The sequence below is a fragment of the Pelodiscus sinensis genome, chromosome 7 (genome assembly GCF_052426305.1).
Source record: "Pelodiscus sinensis isolate ZL-2025 chromosome 7, ASM5242630v1, whole genome shotgun sequence".
In the NCBI taxonomy this organism is placed as follows: domain Eukaryota; kingdom Metazoa; phylum Chordata; order Testudines; family Trionychidae; genus Pelodiscus; species Pelodiscus sinensis.
In genome coordinates, this window is record NC_143058.1 from 64,485,916 (window position 1) to 64,504,118 (window position 18,203).

The 18,203-nt window shown below is 41.4% G+C and overlaps 1 protein-coding gene across 2 annotated transcripts in view; it reads left to right on the top strand.

Annotated features, from left to right (window-relative positions):
* DRC11 (dynein regulatory complex subunit 11) overlaps positions 1–18,203 on the top strand; it is a 120,362-nt gene that overhangs the window by 14,940 nt on the left and 87,219 nt on the right. For both annotated transcript variants that reach the window (XM_075934044.2, XM_006127447.5), the window contains exons 4-6: positions 1,483–1,674; positions 2,323–2,394; positions 14,907–15,112. In XM_075934044.2, the coding sequence (XP_075790159.2) occupies positions 1,483–1,674; positions 2,323–2,394; positions 14,907–15,112 (470 nt within the window). The remainder of the gene's footprint in view (positions 1–1,482; positions 1,675–2,322; positions 2,395–14,906; positions 15,113–18,203) is intronic.

The following is an 18,203-nucleotide window of genomic DNA, read 5'->3' on the forward strand; positions in this document are numbered from 1 at the left end:
CATGGCTATCTTTTATTGCACAAATAGTCCCACTTATATCAATTTAGATACATACTTCAGTAGTGTTTGTGTCAGGGTCCATAACAAGAAAAGAAACCACAGTTAATGTTGCATAACTATTAGTATTCTAACCTCCCGTTTTCAATTGTTTATCACATTCTGAAAAATTCTTGTGATCTTTTTGGTGCAGCTGCCATAGCTAGGAGAGGAAAACTGAAATTTAGCACCAAGATAATCCTTGGAGAGGGGAAGTATCTTTAAACACTCTGGTGAATTTCATAGTGAGCTAACAAAAACTTTCATATGCAGATCCTTTGTCTCAGTCCCTGTACACCTTAAAGTGTGTTTGCTCTTCCCACCTCCTCTGCCCAAAGTGACCTATTAAGGATGAACCTATCTGATGTGGAGCCAGATTACATGCGAGTGAAGAGTTTTCACCTTATGTACTCTAGTGGAACTGACGGGCAGTTCTCTCTTAGCATGTTACCACTGGGGAGGCACGTAAAGTTGAATAAATCATCTTTATTAGCACAGTTTGTATAGTTTGTGCTGTGCTCTACTTCAAATTAATTCTGTCCATCGATTTCCTGTGCTCAAATACTACCACTGTGACTACTACTGAGTATTCTTGACTTCCGTGTGCATCATATATAGAAAATTCTGGCTGTCTGCTAACAGGCTACTGTATTCTTATATGCATGCAATAAAAACTGTTACAAAATGTGCATTAAAAATTCAATAGTTTAGCAGGGACCTTTTACGGATGTCATTATTGTGTAATCATAGATTATGTATTTTTTCCTTGTAGGGAAACCCAGTTTTAAAATTTAGTGCAGTGAGCTCAACTCATTATTTCTACACAAAACTGTAACCAATTGTGGATGTCAGTAACAGAAGAGGGGGGAAATTTCACCTGTCTGAGAAGGGAACTCTAGGCTTCAGGGACATATTCAGAAGCTCTTATCGTCAGATATTAGGAGGAAAATAAGGGGAAGTCAATATATACCTTGAGAAGTCTATTAGTTTAATAGAGTTTAACCATACTGATATTTAGTCTTATTTTTCAAAACAAAATACAATTTGTAAGTTATTCGTTACATAATCTACAGTAAGAACGATTCTTACTTACTATCTTTATGTCATCAGAAACTCCTTGCACCCCCTCAAATCTACCTTACAGAATGGTATGTTGGTTATAGAAGACCCTGGCACAAATTAATTAAGATTCTGGTACAATTATCAAAATGCCAAAACTGTCAAAACTACAATTAGGTGATCCTTAGGTATAGCTTTCATCTCTCTGTCTTGGATTGTTTTTGTCTTAGTGAAATGTATCCAGGTTATCACGAGCTATTCAATTTGCCAACTAAAGTAGAATTAATCAAAGGCACATCCATTTTCAAAAGGATTCAGGAAATAACTTTTAAGCTCTACATATTCTGCTAGCAGGTCCATTTATCTCTGCTTTTCTCTGTACCACAGAAGAAATACGTAAAGCCCTTGCCTCTCGAAGAAGTCATTAGAGTAATCCAGATTTCGGAGAGGGCCCGCCAGGGTCGCCTAAGGGCTTCATTCATGAAGCAAATCTACCTGGAAGAAAAGAGAGAGAGACAGGCCAGACTCCAGGGAGGAAAAGGTCCAGATTTGGAGGCTGCTGCACTTCTTATTCAAAAGGCGAGTCTTGTTTCTGTCAGTAAAATGCAGGGGGAACTGACGATGTGTTTTGCTCACACGAGCAGCATGAAGCTCACGAGACAGAACATTCTGACTTGGCAGCAGCCTGCCTGGGTAGCTGGTTGGAACCCCAGCCTGGGGCCATTCCAAACAAGAGCGGACAAAGCACTAGAAATGAAAGTGAAAGGAACGGTCCTGCAGTGGCAGGAGGTTTCTGGGGGCCAAACGGAGCTATACCCCATGAGCCAAATGTATCGTAAGTGATTCATGTGTCTGCGGAAGCAGAAAGAAACAACCCTGCAAAAACAGTGTAGTCAGCATGGCGTTGAAAGACAGGCCACTGCTCCACATAGAAAATATTCACCTGCGTGTTTGCAGCATCCCAGAGCTCCAGTGAGAGTATAGTGGGCCCCTAGTTCTAAACCCGCTTCCAACGGTTATGCTTTTCACATGTGCAGGGGGGTGGGGGAAGAGTAGGCTTGAGAATCTGTTTAAAATAATACCGCAGATGGCAACCTGTTCAGCAGTAATTGCTTCAATTGTATAGTCTGTTTTTCCTTCCTCTATTTGTTTTTTCCTGTGCCTGCTGCAGTAAAGGAAGCTGTAACAAGGCCCATTTATCTCATTAGCGTTGTGTTTACAATTCAGGTTTGGCGTGGATTTACGCAGTGGAAGAATACAGTGAAAATGAGAGAGGAGGAAATGATATTTCTGGGGATGGTAAGTTTTGCTTGGCAAAGAATATAAACTGTGTTCAAGATTGTGGTCCCTTTTCCCTTGGGGTTTTTTGTAAATGAACAGGAGGGGGGGGAAAAAATTCATTTGCTAACACTCATATGCTAAAGAGGTCTTGGAGACCAAAGACCTCGACTGAAATGACCAATGGTGCAGCAGTTGGGCAATCTCTCTTCTAGTATAAACTCTCATGATGTACATTAGTGCCGTATCTACTGCAGATGTGAGACGAGACAGGCTGCGCTCCAAAATTTAGCGAGTGTGACCCAGGCACGGCAGAGCATGGTACTCATGTCAGCCAGCCTTCTGTTACTAACGCCTCAGCACTCAAGTGCCTTATCCCTGAAGCAGAGCTGAACCTGTCAAGTCTTCTCCTCACACTTTTGCAGGGCCATTCCCATTGTGTGTGGGGCTGGGGACCAGAAAGAAGCTGCCAAATAAATATCTCCCCAAAGCTCATGTGGGAGGGAAGAGGCAAAACAGAACCCTAGAGCACCTGGCATGGCAAGTCAAAAAAGCAAAACAGACGTACAGAGTGAACTTTTAGACCAGGAGGGGTGGAGAATGCGAAATATCCGGGGGAGTTTCTCCCTCACCCATAATTAGGGACGGTAAACCATCTCCTCCCTGCAAGAATAGGAAGGTGGATGTTTCCCCTAGTCTCTCCGGGCCTAGCTTATAGAGCTTCTCCCTGCAGCTAGCAGCAGCTAACTCTCTATGAGTCTGGTCTATGGGAAAAGCCAGAGAAGGTGAGGGCAGGAATAAAACTGTTCCCTTCATTTCCCAGAAATGTAAAAAACGTCCATATTGCAAATTTCACCGAATCATAAATGACTAGGGCTGGAAGAGACCTCAGGAGGTCATCGAGTCCAACCCCCTGCTCAATGCAGGACCAACCCTGACTCAACGAATCCAGTCAGGGCTTTGGCCAAGCCTGGGAGTTACCCCCTGTAAGCATGGAGGTTCCACCCCTCCCTACATAACCCATTCCACTGCTTCAACACCCTCCTCATAAAATATTTTTTCCTAAAATTTGATCTACACTTCTCCCACTATAATTTGAGACAATTGCTTCTTGTTCTGCCATCTGCCACCACTGAGAACAGCTGAGCTCCATGCTCTTTAGAACCTCCCCTCAGGTGCATTTTCTAACACTATCCAATCTCCCCTCACTCGTCTCTTCCGAATGCTAAATGAGCCCCGTTCCCTCAGCCTTCCCTCATAAATCATCCACCCCAATCCCCTAGTCATTTGCATTGCCCTCCACTGGGCTCTCTCTGATTTGTCCACATTCTTTCTATAGTGTGGGGCCCAACACTGGATACAGATGCAGCCTCACCAGTGCCAAATTAAAGGGAATAATCGCTCCCCTCGATTGGCTGGCAATGCTCCTCCTAAAGTAGCCCACTTTGCTGTTAGCCTTCTTGGCAACAAGGGCACACTGTCGATTCCTATCCGGCATCTCATCCACTGCAATCCCCAAGTTCTTTTCTCTCGAACTGCTGCTTAGCCAGTCGGTCCCCAGCATGTAGCAGTGCTTGGGATTCTTCCGTCCCAAGTGCAGGACTCTGCACTTGTCCTTGTTGAACCTCATAAGATTTCTTTTGGCCCAGTCCTCCAATTTGTCTAGGTCACTCTGGACCCTATCCCTGCCCTCCAGCATATCTACCTCTCTCTATAGCTTGGTGCCATCCGCAAACTTGCTGAGGGTGCAATCCATCCCCTCATCCAGATCATTAATGAAGATGTTGAACAGAATCATCCCCAGAACCAACCCAGAAGGCCCTCTGCTTGATACCCACTGTCAACTAGACATTGAGCCATTGATCACTACCCACTAAGCCCGATAAGCTAGCCAACTTTCTGTTCACCTTTTAGTTCATTCATCCATGTCAGGGGTCTTTAACTTGCTGGCAAGAATCTTATGGGAATCCATATCAAGGGCTTTTCTAAAGCTAAGTTGTATCACATCCACTGCTTTCCCCATATTCGCAGAGCCAATTGTGTCATCACAGAAGGCAATTAGATTGAGCTGTTCTTGGAAGCAGCAACTTGGAATAAATTGTAGTGCTCCCTGCAGCTAGCTGTGAGGGGGCGAATCTCCCCATACTTTTCCAACCGTCCTCTTTTGTCTCCGATGCATTAGTCCTGGCTGTCACCATTCTGTAGTATTTATTGTATATGACACAGTATAGGTGCCACATCCTTCTCCAGGTCCCCTTGTCTACTACAACAATGCACTTGTTGCTGCTGTATTCAAATAACAGCCTTTTACTATAGTGCCTTACAGTAATATTCATTCTCATTGTGTATGTGGCACTCTGGCGATCGATCTTTCAGGATTTGATTTAGTGGGTCTAGTAAAGACCCACTAAATCGAATGCTGAGGGTGCCTCCCCTTGATGCAGGTACTCCTTGCTATCATGAGGAGTAAGGAAAGTCGATGGGAGCATTTCTTCTGTCGACCTAGCCTAGGGAGCTGGTCCTAGCCTCTGTTTGTCAGAAGCTGAGAATGGGCAACAGGGGAGGGATCACTTGATGGTTCCCTGTTCTGTTCATTCCCTCTGGGGGCACCTGGCATTGGCCACTGTCGGAAGACAGGATACGGGGCTGGATGGATCCTTGCTCTGACCCAGTCTGGGCATTCTTATAAATTCCTATTATGGAGAGGGTGCCAAGCTTGGTTTAAGGTAGGTTGACTCCAGTTGCAGTATTTACATAGCTAGAGTTGCATTCCTTAAGCCAACCTTTCCTCTGCCGTGTAGACCTGCTTAGAGAGGATTCCGGTCTCTAGCAGATGATCAGGTGTAATTAGATATACAGCTACATCCTCTTTTCACTATGGCCTACACACTGAGAATGGGTGTGAGGACAGCAATGTATTGTAGCCTATGGGGAAACGCTTGCCCCTAAGGGGGCAAGACAGCTTAAAACCTGATACAACATCCAGTCTCTTCACTTTCCGACCAGTTTTTAGGCGCAATAGAGTTGATGTTTGCAACTCTGTGCTCAGTAGAGCCATTAATTGGTATTAAATGTCTAATTGAGGGTTATGGGGGAAATAAAAGGTGCTTTGTCTTCCAATGTTTTAATATATTGGGTTGGTGTTTTTCTTGCATTTTTAATGCTATATTCCTCGCTATGGCCTCAAGGGAAACAAGTGGCAAAAGGCAACTATTCACATTGATGGATCAGCGGGGAGCTCCAAAGGTCAGGCCCGTTTGATGTATGAGCATGACAGCTCTCTAAAAAATTATCCCAGGTCGTTATGTGTAAACATCTCGAATTTGCTTTTCTAATACTTTAAGATTTAGATAAATTAGAAGACATGGCCATCCACTACCTTAAGCTCATCACAAGCAAGTCTGGACTTGTACTGCAAGACATTTGAAGTAATCATTTGGAGTTGAAATTATAAGTATAAAGTAGCATAATTTACATGGGACTTTGAGGAAGGCATTGAAAAGCTTTAAATGATTAATAATGACTTTTGGGGATATTCAGCGATATGGTCCTAATAAGAATATACACAAATAAGATGGTCCCAGAGTCAGTCTATCTGCTTCTGAATTAACAGTGCTCATGCATTTCGCTGTCAGCGCTTATTTCTCCTTTCTGACAGAAACACTTTCTGTCAGTTTCCTGGAGTTGGCGTTTATTTCTTATTTTATTTGATGACAGAGTAGACGTCCTTAGTCTAGAGAGAGAGAGAGATTTTTTGGGCTGTAGTACAAAGTATTGAGGTTCTTGTTATTATTTATTAGAGCTTAATTACAGAAAAAGCATGATTCCCTCAGCACATTTTTCCAAATCTCAGATAAATCTCGATCTGAAAAACCTGCTCCATTTTTTGAAAAGGCAAAGCCTGACCAGGAACACATATATCTTTATAGCTGTCTCCTGACGTGCTTCCTGGTCTTCCTCATATTCCTGCTCTACTGCTATTTCAGCCATTGACATTCCAGTTAAAGTTTCACCCACTTTGCATTGCCCTGAAAATGTGCAGAAACCTTTATTTTATTCCTCCAGCCATGTTAAAATTATAGGCCAGCCATGTGCCATATTTCTGATTTTTTGAAAGCTACTATCTAGCTTCTCTTATTTACCTGTAACTCAAGAATAGCATAGTGCTCAGACTTCAGACATGGGGGGCCAGATTCACCAGTGCGCCGTAGTTGGTTTGTGTTGGTGCAGTGATCCAAAGCAGCCGTAAACCTAGCTTAGCTGGCTGGGTAACCTGTGTGTATGGCTGTTTTGTTTCACCGAAGTGGTGGAAAGCAGCTGAAGTGCACTTCTTTTGCTAACACAGGTGCGCCTTCCACTGAAATCAATGGGCGCGGTGCTCAGAATAGAGCCTGATCCTGTAAAGTCATCAACGGTTGAGGGTCTACATCTGTGGAGATCCTCACCACCTAGTAGGGCTAAGGGGGAAACCTGTTAACATGGAAAGTTATTAAAGACGCTTTGCAAATTGGCTGATTCTACACAAGTCTGGTCCACGGGAAGAGAGGAGAAGTCAGAGAAGAGAGGGCAGGAAGGAAAGCCAAAGTAGATCACATCCTGAAAACCCAACAAACTTCCATGCTGCAAATTTGATCTGTTCTTGGAGCAGCAACTGGTGCTGACTGGCCTATGCATCTTGTCGGTAGAGAATATAAGTAAGGAGTTGCTTGAATGGGCACCCAGGGACTATCTGAAACCAGCTATGATGTATGGGTTTCACTATGGATTGCACGAGATGCCGGGCTCAATTCCGCAGGCTGCTAAGCCCACTGGTCCCGAAATTCTTCCATGCATTTTAGCTTTAAGCACGAGGAGCCGGCCCCATTGAAGTTCAGCACTTCACATGCTGAAATGATTTACAGACTGCGGCCTTGTTTGTTGGGATTGTGCTTATTGATGTGCTGTTGTGCACTGCTAGGCAACTTGGACACTGTGCTTTTCCACAATGATTTATGCTCCTACCCCAAGGGAGTCTAAGGGGAAACATAGGCTAATACACAATTTTGCATAGCGTTTTAGAGGAGTTTTCCCCTCCTTTCATGTGGATTTTCAAATGAAAGCCATTGTGTACTTTTAAATAACTATATTCTCCCTCCTTACCTTTTCTAAACATACCCTAATTTAGGCATGCTGGCTTCGGTCAGAGCTGTATTTCTCTCTGTGGGTCTGGATTTGCCAGACTTTTTTTATTCTTTGAATTCCTAATAAATATATTTCAGCCACTCCAAAAAAATCAGTGTTCCCCAGAATAGCCTTCTGAGTAAACATTGGAGGCTGTAGCTAAATAAATAATTAGATTGGATATAACAAACTGCAAACTCTATAAATAAGTGGAGCATAAAATAATTCTTTGGCTCCTGAAGTGAATAAATAGGATGGCTGAAGGGTGCCCAAAAGTCTGTTTTTATTAAACATGAATCTTAAATGCTATTTTGGTTTAATTTATAACCCATGTTATGTTTGAGCAGCTCACACAAAGGGGGGGGTTGTATTACATCCCCATAGGTATATGTTTGTAAAATCTGAACAGTGTTATCCTACATTTAATGTGATTTTATGGGTTTAGTGTCAAACTTGTAAGATGCTGGAAAGCAACACAAAGTCATCTCCATTATTTTCTGCTGTTGCACCTTTTTTTTAAATGAAATTATGCTGATATTTAAACAATTGGCTTTTAAAATCAAAAACATGCATTAACGTCTTAGCAAAATAAGTTTGGCGGTGTCCCCGGGATTAATATCTGAAATAAATACCACCAGGACTGTACAAAATAACACCATTATGAATATTGTTTTAAAAAAATTCCATGTCAAATTTAATGTTCCTTTTATCTTTTTAATAAGTACTGTAAGTTTCATAATGACATAAAACTGAGCTGTTTTCAGTATTTGCCTGACCAGGCCTCCTGCCACAAATAAATACCATTGTTTGAATGCATGTGACAATGACTTTAATTGGCAAAGCTATTGGAGTGAATCCTATAGTGGGAAGCTTTAATGAATGCAATACATTTCACTTTCTGATTCCATTTTGTACCTAATTTGGGGCTTCAGTCATATAAATTCATATGGTGCGTCGAGGCTATCACTATTTGCATTGTATTAAAATGGAAGATCTATGAACAAATACTTAGTAAAATAAGAGACTGGTTTAAAACCTGTTCTTCATTCTTCAAAGCAAAATATTGAGAAACACAGAAAAACTCTAAATAACAAATGACACAGTAAGCTTTTTAAAAGAATGTCCAGGCAACCAATGTTTAAAATTCAGTAGCATAACTGGCTTGAGAAAGACTAGACCTCTAGAAAGCTGAATTGTGAACTCCTTTGCTCGGACTAATAAGCAATTCTACATGTAGTCTCTTTAACTTCAGTGGAATTGTTCATATGAATAAAGGAGTGTTTAATCAGGCTCTGAATAAATATATATTCTGCTGAGAAATGTATCTTCTGCTACAGATGGGTATTATAAGACAAACAGAATCCTAGAACACAAGAACTGGAAGGGACCTTGAGAGGTCATCAAGTCCAGTCCCCTGCCCTCATGGCAGGACCCAGAACCATGCAGACCATCCCTGATAGATGTCTGTCTAACCTGCTCTTAAATATCCCCAGTGATAGAGATTCTACAACCGCTCTAGGCAATTTATTCCAGTGTTTAACCACCCTGACAGTTAGGAGGTTTTTCCTAATGTCCAACATAAAGACGTGAAACAGACTTACTAGTTTAATGGATTTTTGTTGTACACGACTCTGTTTAAAGATTAACATTTTGGCTAAAATTATCCAAAAGACAATGCATACAGCAAAAATCCCACAAAAATGTGTGATTTGGATTTGAGGTCTGCAAAAAATACCTGATAATAAAAACATAGTAAATTTACCTTTCAGGCACCATACTCCTAAAATATGAAATAACATAAAACATATTTATTTACTGAAATGAAGGCCATTTCCCCCCCTAAATGTAATCTTAATGGAACAATTGAAGAGCAGTTAGTTCCACAGCATGGGGCATCCTATATGCAGAACTGTAGCCGCAAGCATGTTCAGCCCGCCTGCACACCTCTAAGTGCTTTATAATGAACAATAAAGCAGGCTGGGGTGGAAAGAGCAGTTGAGCTGACTAAGCATAAAGAGGAAGACTTTTCCACCTTGAGAAGGTTGGTCTGCACATGTGAGTTCTCAAGCAAAAAACAGAACACTGGGGGAGCATTCATCGCATTGGCTTACCTGGAAAATCGTAGGGAACGTCTACTGCCCGGTATTTTTCTTTTCGCAAAACCTAAATTCTTTTTTAGACACCACAAAGAACACAACAGCAAGCAGTTCTCTCAGTGTACTTGTGACTGATGAGTGGGAAAAACATTCTTTCAGACAAATGTCCACTTTCCCTTATTAATTTAAACAAGGATTTTAAAAGACAAAGCCCATCAAACATTAGATAAGCATTTTAAGTTAATGGGCCATGCAGTCCTATTTTCCCACAAACTCAGGAAGCACCGAATTATGGCCTATTTTTACAACAACATCAATTATTAATATGTATACTTTGCTGACAGAGGACCTCGCTAAAAATGTGAGTTTCGTTATCCAGTTCTGGGTCATTAACCATGGAAAGCTTGTAAATATAATGGTTTATTCACATGGGAAGCCTTCATTAAGATGCATTATTCTATAGCTGATGTGGCTATCGTGCATTATTGAGTTCACTGTCTCCATCTAATATTTGTAATTTGTTTTTAAATGAGTTGCTGTTTATAAGGCGAGTGAGCAAATTTGAATTTTGCATGGCCAAAGAAATTTCTTTAAGAAGGAAAAAATGCTTCTGCCCCAAGGAAAAGCTATTTATTAGCGTCTCTGACTGCAGAGTGCCTCCCTAGGAGTCTAAAGCAGCCGCATAAAACGCATTCAGAGAAACGACATAAAAAAGAAATTGGCTTTTGTTTTTAACACGTGCAGTAAGTATACATGTGATAGGTCTGAAAACTTTAAGGATTCTGGAAACTGTCCAGGGAATATTGATCTGTTTGGTAGTATTCAAAGATTGTTATTTGGATGCTCTAATAGCTGGGGATGTTCGGAGCTATGTTGTCATGGGGGGCAACCACCAGGAAGGAGGGACAGCCTTTTAGCATTTCCTTTCCCTTGCATCCTTGGACACTCAAGATGGGTAGATCATGCCGCATGTCTCCTTTAGAGTCCCCTGAACATTTGTCCTTTATAGTCCTCTTGAAAGATGCATGCAAAGAAAACTCAGCTTCAAGGTCAGAGAGACCTGGAAGAGAAGAGTGAGGGGGGATTTGATAACAGCCTTCAACTTCCTGAAGAGAGGTTCCAAAGAGGATGGAGAGAGGCTGTTCTCAGTAGTGACAGATGGCAGAACAAGGAGCAATGGGCTCAAGTTACCGTGAGGGAGGTCTCGTTTGGATATTAGGAAAAACTATTTCACTAGGAGGGCGGTGGAATACTGGGATGGGTTACCTAGGGAAGTGGGGGAATCTCCATCCCTAGAGGTTTTTAAGTCTCAGCTTGACAAAGCCCTGGCTGGGCTGATTTAGTTGGGCTTGGTCCTGCTTTGGGCAGCAGGCTGTTCTTGATGACCTTCTGAGGTCTCTTCCAGCCCTAGGATTCTAGGATTCTAGGCCTTTAGGGTGGGATTTAGGCCTCAACATTTGGAAATAGGTTTAGTGATACTATCTCGAACAGGTGACATTTAAGGTGACATAAAAAATGAAATTTTCTGGACTCAGGTCCACAGAAACCAAGCTCCAGTGACGTATGGTCTTACTGGCTTTGTTCCTTTGTAAAGCAAGAGGACTGAAAAATAATTCTCTTATTCACAACTGTACCATCCTTGGCAACGTTCAACTCATTTTTCCTAACATTTACTTTCAATTTGAGAAGGCTGGAGGTCCTATTTAAAGATTTTGTTTTAAAGATTACAGTTTTTGTAGCTAATGTAAAAAAAAAAAACCCCCAACAAACTTAGATTACATAAGGAAACAGCGCTTACCGTGTGCAGTCATTTTTCTTTCTTAGTTGTCCGGATCTTTCACAAAGCAAGAGTAGAAGAAAAGCCTCTTATTAAGAAAATAGGGAAATACAATTGTGAATGCACAAAAATTAGTTATTAAACTCAGGAATCACTACAGTGGGTTTGGTTATAAAAAATGCGCTAATGTTAAGTTAACGCTGTTCTTTTTAACTGATCCAAGTGGTGGGGGTTTCTAACATTTCCCTTGGGAGACTATTCATAGCCTAACAAGAAAATGAAAGCTGAATATGGAGGAGAGGCATTAAGACTTAAGAACATAAGCAAGGCCATACTGGGTCCGACCAAAGGTCCATCTAGCCCAGTGTCCTGTCTGCCAACAGTGGCAAATACCAGATGCCCCAGAGAGAGGGAACACAACAGGTAATCAACATGTAATCCCTCTTCTGTCATCCATCTCCAGATAAACAGAGGCTAGGGACACCATTCCTACCCATCCTGGCTAATAGATTCATGGACGTTAGCTCCATCAATGGCTAGATAGCTTTTTTTTTAACCCTGTTAAAGTCCTAGTCTTCACCGCATCCTCTGGCAAGGAGTTCCACAGGTTGACTGTGTGCTTCTTTTATTTCATCTCTTCATCTTTAGTTGTACCCTATCAACTAGCTTCTTTTCTTGATTGTTTATATCCTTCACATATCTGTAAACTTAATTAGTGATTAGTACTTAGAATTAAATGAATACTTTATATAGATTATGTGTCAGTTTTACTTATTGCTTAGCTACAGTGTATATAACAAGCTCTTTTCAACCCTTTCCTTCTGTGGCAATCCTTTTCCCTGCTCGTCATCGACCTCAGCTGGTATATTGCTCTGGCTAAATATCCTTTGTGGTCCTGCTACTAGTTTCCATATTTAAGCCAGTCTGAATTCATTTTGAAAAATCCTGTGACACATTATTGGGACTACTTTCCCCCTCCTTGTTTTTGTCAGTATAATTCCACTGATTTCAGCAGGAGTGACACAGTGGTGAGGCAGGTCTATGGTAAGTATGTAATGTTGTACAAAAAGCCAAATACGCATTATATGATTTGTAAATTGCAACTCATTTTCTTGAAGAACAGGAACCAGCTTATATTTCTTACATATGTAAAAAGATACTAGTCTAAATAATATTGGTATTTTTATTTATTGCAAAGATTTTATGAGGCTTGCTGAATGTAGAAGGGAAGGTTTTGACTTCTATGGGAACACTGAGAATTAACCCAAGGTTATATCTTCTAGTGACACTGCCAGGTACCGAATATATAGAGCTGCACCCCAAAAACACACTGCTGTTCTGGTTTTCTTGTCGGTATTTGCTCATTGCCTGGTTTTGTCTATTTCATTTATGAATCATTTTGTGGTACGTCACCTGAATATGGTCCAGATGCAGAGAAAATAGTTAACTGCTATCCTGAATCAGGGCCTAAGATGACCACACCTCTAATATAGCATCATACCCATTTTATATATTCTGAAACTGATGTTTACTTGGTAATTGTTGGGTATATTTTCTGTCTGACATTGATTAGTATTCATTGAACAAAACTAAACAGAATCTGGCCAGTTGTTTGCTACAGGCCTCCCTCTTTTCTTTTCTTTTCTTTTCTTTTCTTTTCTTTTCTTTTCTTTTCTTTTCTTTTCTTTTCTTTTCTTTTCTTTTCTTTTCTTTTCTTGTAAATAGTCTCTGAGACTGGGACTTTCAGTAAAGTGTTATAGAATGGTAGAGCAAACAGAATGTTGAGCCTAATCCAAAAGCCCCTGTAAGACTCCCATTCTTTTCAGGTTACATTGAGAGAGACCCTGTGAGGTTTTCCTCTGGAGCGTGGGATATGGGTTACCTTCTGGTTTGAACTAGAGTAAATGGGGGATTCTCTGTGACTTACGCTTTTAAATCGTGATTTGAGGACATCAGTAATTCAGCCAGAGCTTATGAACCTATTGCAGGAGTTAGTGGATGAGGGTCCGTGACCTATGACAGAAATCAGATTATATGATCGCAATAGTCCCTTCTGACCCTAAAATCTGAGGGTATGTCTACACTACCACCCTAGTTCGAACTAGCGGGGTAATGTAGGCATACCGCACTTGCAAATGAAGCCCGGGATTTGAATTTCCTGGGCTTCATTTGCATAAGCCGGCCGGCGCCATTTTTAAATGCCGGCTTGTTCGAACCCCGTGCCGCGCGGCTACACGCGGCACGGGCTAGATAGTTCGAACTAGCGGGGTAGTGTAGACATACCCTGAGAGTCAATGGCCTTTTAAAAAAACTTTGGAGTGGTGGGGGTTTGGATACAGTTACAAATCATGTTGGGGAAAGAGTAGGATTTACATTTACTCAGTGTGAGATAGTCACAGATTGAGTTGTCTATATGTTCTATCACTCTGCGTGAGGCAGTTACCTTATTTTAGGAAAATACAATAGCTTGCATCCCTAGAAATGACCTACCCTTCTTTTCCAACCCACCCCATCCATTTTCCATTTATTCTTCTCTTCAGCCTTGGTATACATTGTGCTAAATACTTCAAAATATGTGATAAACTAAGAATTTTTTTAGATTAAGATCAGTTTAACTAAATCCATGCATCAGTTTTAAATCTATATTTTTTACCCTCTGAGTTGGAAAATGACAAAGTCAAAACATATTTTACATTTATAAATGATCACAAAATGGAAAATACAGCCTAGTAAAGTTCTATCTCAACCCCACAGCTGATGTTTTTCATACTACTTTGATTGCACAAATGAAAGATTTTCATTTGTATCTATTCTAAAAGACATACATAAAATCAATCAGCTTATATCCCCAACAAGTACCAAGCTTATTTATTTATTTTTGTAATACTTTATTCTGACTTCTAAGCACTTAGACTTCTAGACAGGATTATCTAATCATGGGAAATTTGGGGAGCTCCTTTTTTATTTACAGTGTTTGGATTTTTATTTATTTGATGTTTTACTCAAGGGAAGTGCATTTCCGAAAGGAGTTTTACCAGCTGCCACAGAATACCAGGAAACAACTGGCCAAACAGCGCATATAAAAAATTATAACTGAACAAATTAAAAACAATGCTGTCTAATTAAAAAGAGCCACCGGGAAATCCAAACATTTGAGAATTCAATTAGAAAAACCTCTGGCACCCTTCTGACATGGATAAAGTTGGCATTGGCTACACAGCGGTCTCCTCACCTGTCTCATTGAGATCCCAGGATCCCACGCTGGAAGGATTGTTTTTGTCCATAGCAATTTTGTTAATTAAGGTTGAAACACTAACAATAGACCATTGTGTGCATCCAGGCATTTTTTATGGGCGGGGGCGGGTTCCTCCTTTTAAAAAATTTTCACACATACAACAAGGCTTAAAGAACCAGAGTATCAACCCAGCATTCCAAAATACTCTGAGTTTCTTTAATTTGGACCTTTTCTTTTGAACATCCCTCTCCCTTTTCATTTTCAGAACCTACCTCCTCAGTTCCAAAGGGTTAATGCTTCAGTAGCACGTGCCCAGAATGTGGAAGCCAAGCGGTGTGAGATCCAGGGAAAGCATGAGACCGCGTACCAGAAAGCTCTGGTATCCATGAAGACCCATCTGAGAGAAATGGAAGGTCCCGACATCAAGGAAAGTCTGCAGGAGCAGATCCGCCAGTGGTTCATTGAGTGCCGGTGAGATGAAAGAAAATACTTGCACTGTAGAAATTGCATTTGCCTCAGAGGGCCTGAGTCTGAAGTAAAGTGCTACTCAGAATAATGCTCACAAATTGGGCTACTTTGTGGTTTAGCAGTGGTTCCCTTTCTTAGGTCAGTGGAGGCCACGTTGCTTCACTACATCTAGGGTTGCCAAGTGACTGGTTTTTGCCTGGACACTTCAGTATTTGGGTCTCCCATCCGGTAAAAAAACCTAGAAAATACCGTACATGTGAAATGTCCGCTATTTCCTGTTTCCCTCTGATGGAAGCCCATCGGGGACAATTTTCTCCTGCTGCATTTTGCGGGGGCAGGAGAGTGAGGAGCGCGGGGCCATTTAAAGGCACAGCACCTATTCTATTCTTTTTTTTTTTTTGCTTAACAACTATGGTTTCCCCCCTTTTTTTTCCCAACAGAATTTTTCCCCAGCATTTTTTGGGGGGGGGATGGAAGGGGTTCCGTATTTTATGTTAAACCATCTGGCAACCCTAACGACATCACTGCAGGTGTATCTAGACTACAGGGCTTTATGAACAAAAGTGGACTTTTGTTGACAAAACTGTATCTGCGTCTAGACTACCACCATGTTCGGTTGACAGTAAGACAGTTTTGTCGATGGCGGTAAACCTCATTCTACGAGGAATAACGCCTTTTGTCGACGGAGTTCTGTCGACAAAAGGCGCTATTGCATCTACACTGTGCTTTTTCAAAAGAGAGTGTCTAGACTCTTTGTCAACAAAGTGGCTTTCTTTGTCGACAGAACTGGCTGTAGTCTAGACTCTCTTTGTCGACAGAGGCTTTATCGACAGTATCTCTGTCAACAAAAGCCTGTAGTCTAGACGTACCCTGGGTGTAACCCCTAGTTAGGGAATTAGCAAAGCAACACACAGTCTGTGGCTCTAGCTGAGAGTCCAGGAAAAATGGTAGTCAGTTGGGGTCTCTTACTTGCGATCAGGGCAGAGGCCTGGCTCCGCCTACCAGGGCTCACAGACTGGCCCTTCCCCCTCTAACTCAATTGAAGGCTACTCCACCTCATTACAACTACTCACAGAGGAAGGTCTACTCGGGTAAGTAAGGATCACCGAATCACTCAGAATACTTTTAAACTCCACTTTAATTTGTGTCCTAACTTTGTGTCTACATCTCAACACTTACAAACTCTGAGGTCATGCTTCCTATATAATGTATAGAGTTTGAAAGGAATTGTCAAGCCTCCTATCAGAGAAAGGAACATGGATTTGCCATAGTGGTTCAAAGAACTCATACATAGGTCCCTTTTCCTACCACTAGCAGCATCGAATAACTAGTGTGAAAATCCCACATGGGCCTAGTCCTCCAAAAATGTAAGCACATATATAATTTTACTGTGTATATTCATTTAGTACACGAGTAAAGTTAAGCATCTATGTGTTCGCAAGGTCAGACCACTGATGCCTATGACTTTCCGAGCCAGTTCACCTTTGGCAAGTATTCTTTAGTTGATGAAATTCTAGATGTTCAGCTCTAGCATAGGATTATTGTTGTGGAGTAGCATAATAAGGAGATATCGACTGTTTGCAAAATACTTCTAATCTCCAGCACCAATCTGTGAGATCTGTTAACTACAAGAAAATTGAAATTCAGGCAGCAAATCCAGGAATGTATCAGTCGAGTTTCAGATGCTTTACACATCTGCTCATGATTACTGTGTGTGTTATCAGTTTGACTATTTGCCCAATTTACATGATAGATGATAGTTTGACTTGAGGAGCTGTGTCATCTACATTCATGGTTCAAGTTGGTTGTACCTCGCTATAATGTGCCTCCATGTGCTACTCATAAGAACGGCCAGACTGGGTCAGACCAAAGGTCCATCTAGTCCAGTGTCCTGTCTGCCGACAGTGGCCAATGCCAGATGCCCCAGAGGTAGTGAACAGAACAGGGAATCATCAAGTGATCCCTCTCCTGTTACCCATTTCCAGTCTCTGACAAACAGAGGCTAAGGACACCATTCCTACCCACCCTGGTTCATAAGTATTGATAGACCTAACCTCCATGAATGTATCTAGTTCTTTTTTGAACCCTGTTAAAGTCCTGGTCTTCACAACTCAACTCACAACTCAACTGTCACACATATATTGCCATCCTCAGTGAATCTTGATGTGTTTCTAAGGTATACGTTCATAAATCTTGCTCTGTTTGTGTTTGCACACTCCATGACTTCCTTTAGTGTCTGTTTGGCATATATCTACAAGTAGGCGTATGAATGGTCGAAAACCTGGAGTTGTAGACAGCCGGTGCCAGTGATCACTGTGTTTCAGTGTTGAGCAATTCTTCTGCCCTTACAATGAATAGCACCTTTCAGAACAAGGGGGCTGCTGGTGGATCCCTCACTGAGAGCAAGAATTCCAGAATCTGACCATAAGAATGTGCAAAAGTGAAGGCAAAAGATTTCAACCCTTGGTCATGATCTCAGTGTGAAAGTGTCATGGCCATCTGAGTCTCGTCATGGCCATCTGAGCCTCGCCATCCAGGGCTGAAGCCAAAGTCCCAATGCCCTGGCCTGAAGAAACAGAGGTCACGTCAAAACATGGACTCCATGACCTCTGTGACACACTCATAATGTTACTGATTAGCCAGTTGAATGCAAAGTGTGAAGAGCTTTGGGGGAAGCATGTTCTGTAAAACTTCCATTGAAGAGCTTACCTATTAATCACACAGTGAATCTTCAGTTGGTGAATTGGATGCATTTTGAAACTGTCCTGTTGCAACTGAAAACAAATTCATTACAACCTGAGAAGAAAACTAGTCATAGGTACGACTCTGCTTATTTCCAGTTTGGATTTTCATTTCCTGAAGACTGAAATGGGGAACACAGACTGCAGTGTGTCACCTTCAATGAACTGCTACCATATGAAGGCCTAAAACCATCAAAGTTATATAGGCATTTGGAGACAAAGCACTCCGTCTATAAAGACAAGCCCCTTGATTGGTTTAAACAAAAAAAAGATTTGGAAATGTCATAAAAACAATTTTACTTTCTGCATTTAATCGTCGGGTGAGTCAACTGCAAAAAACTTAAAACAATCCT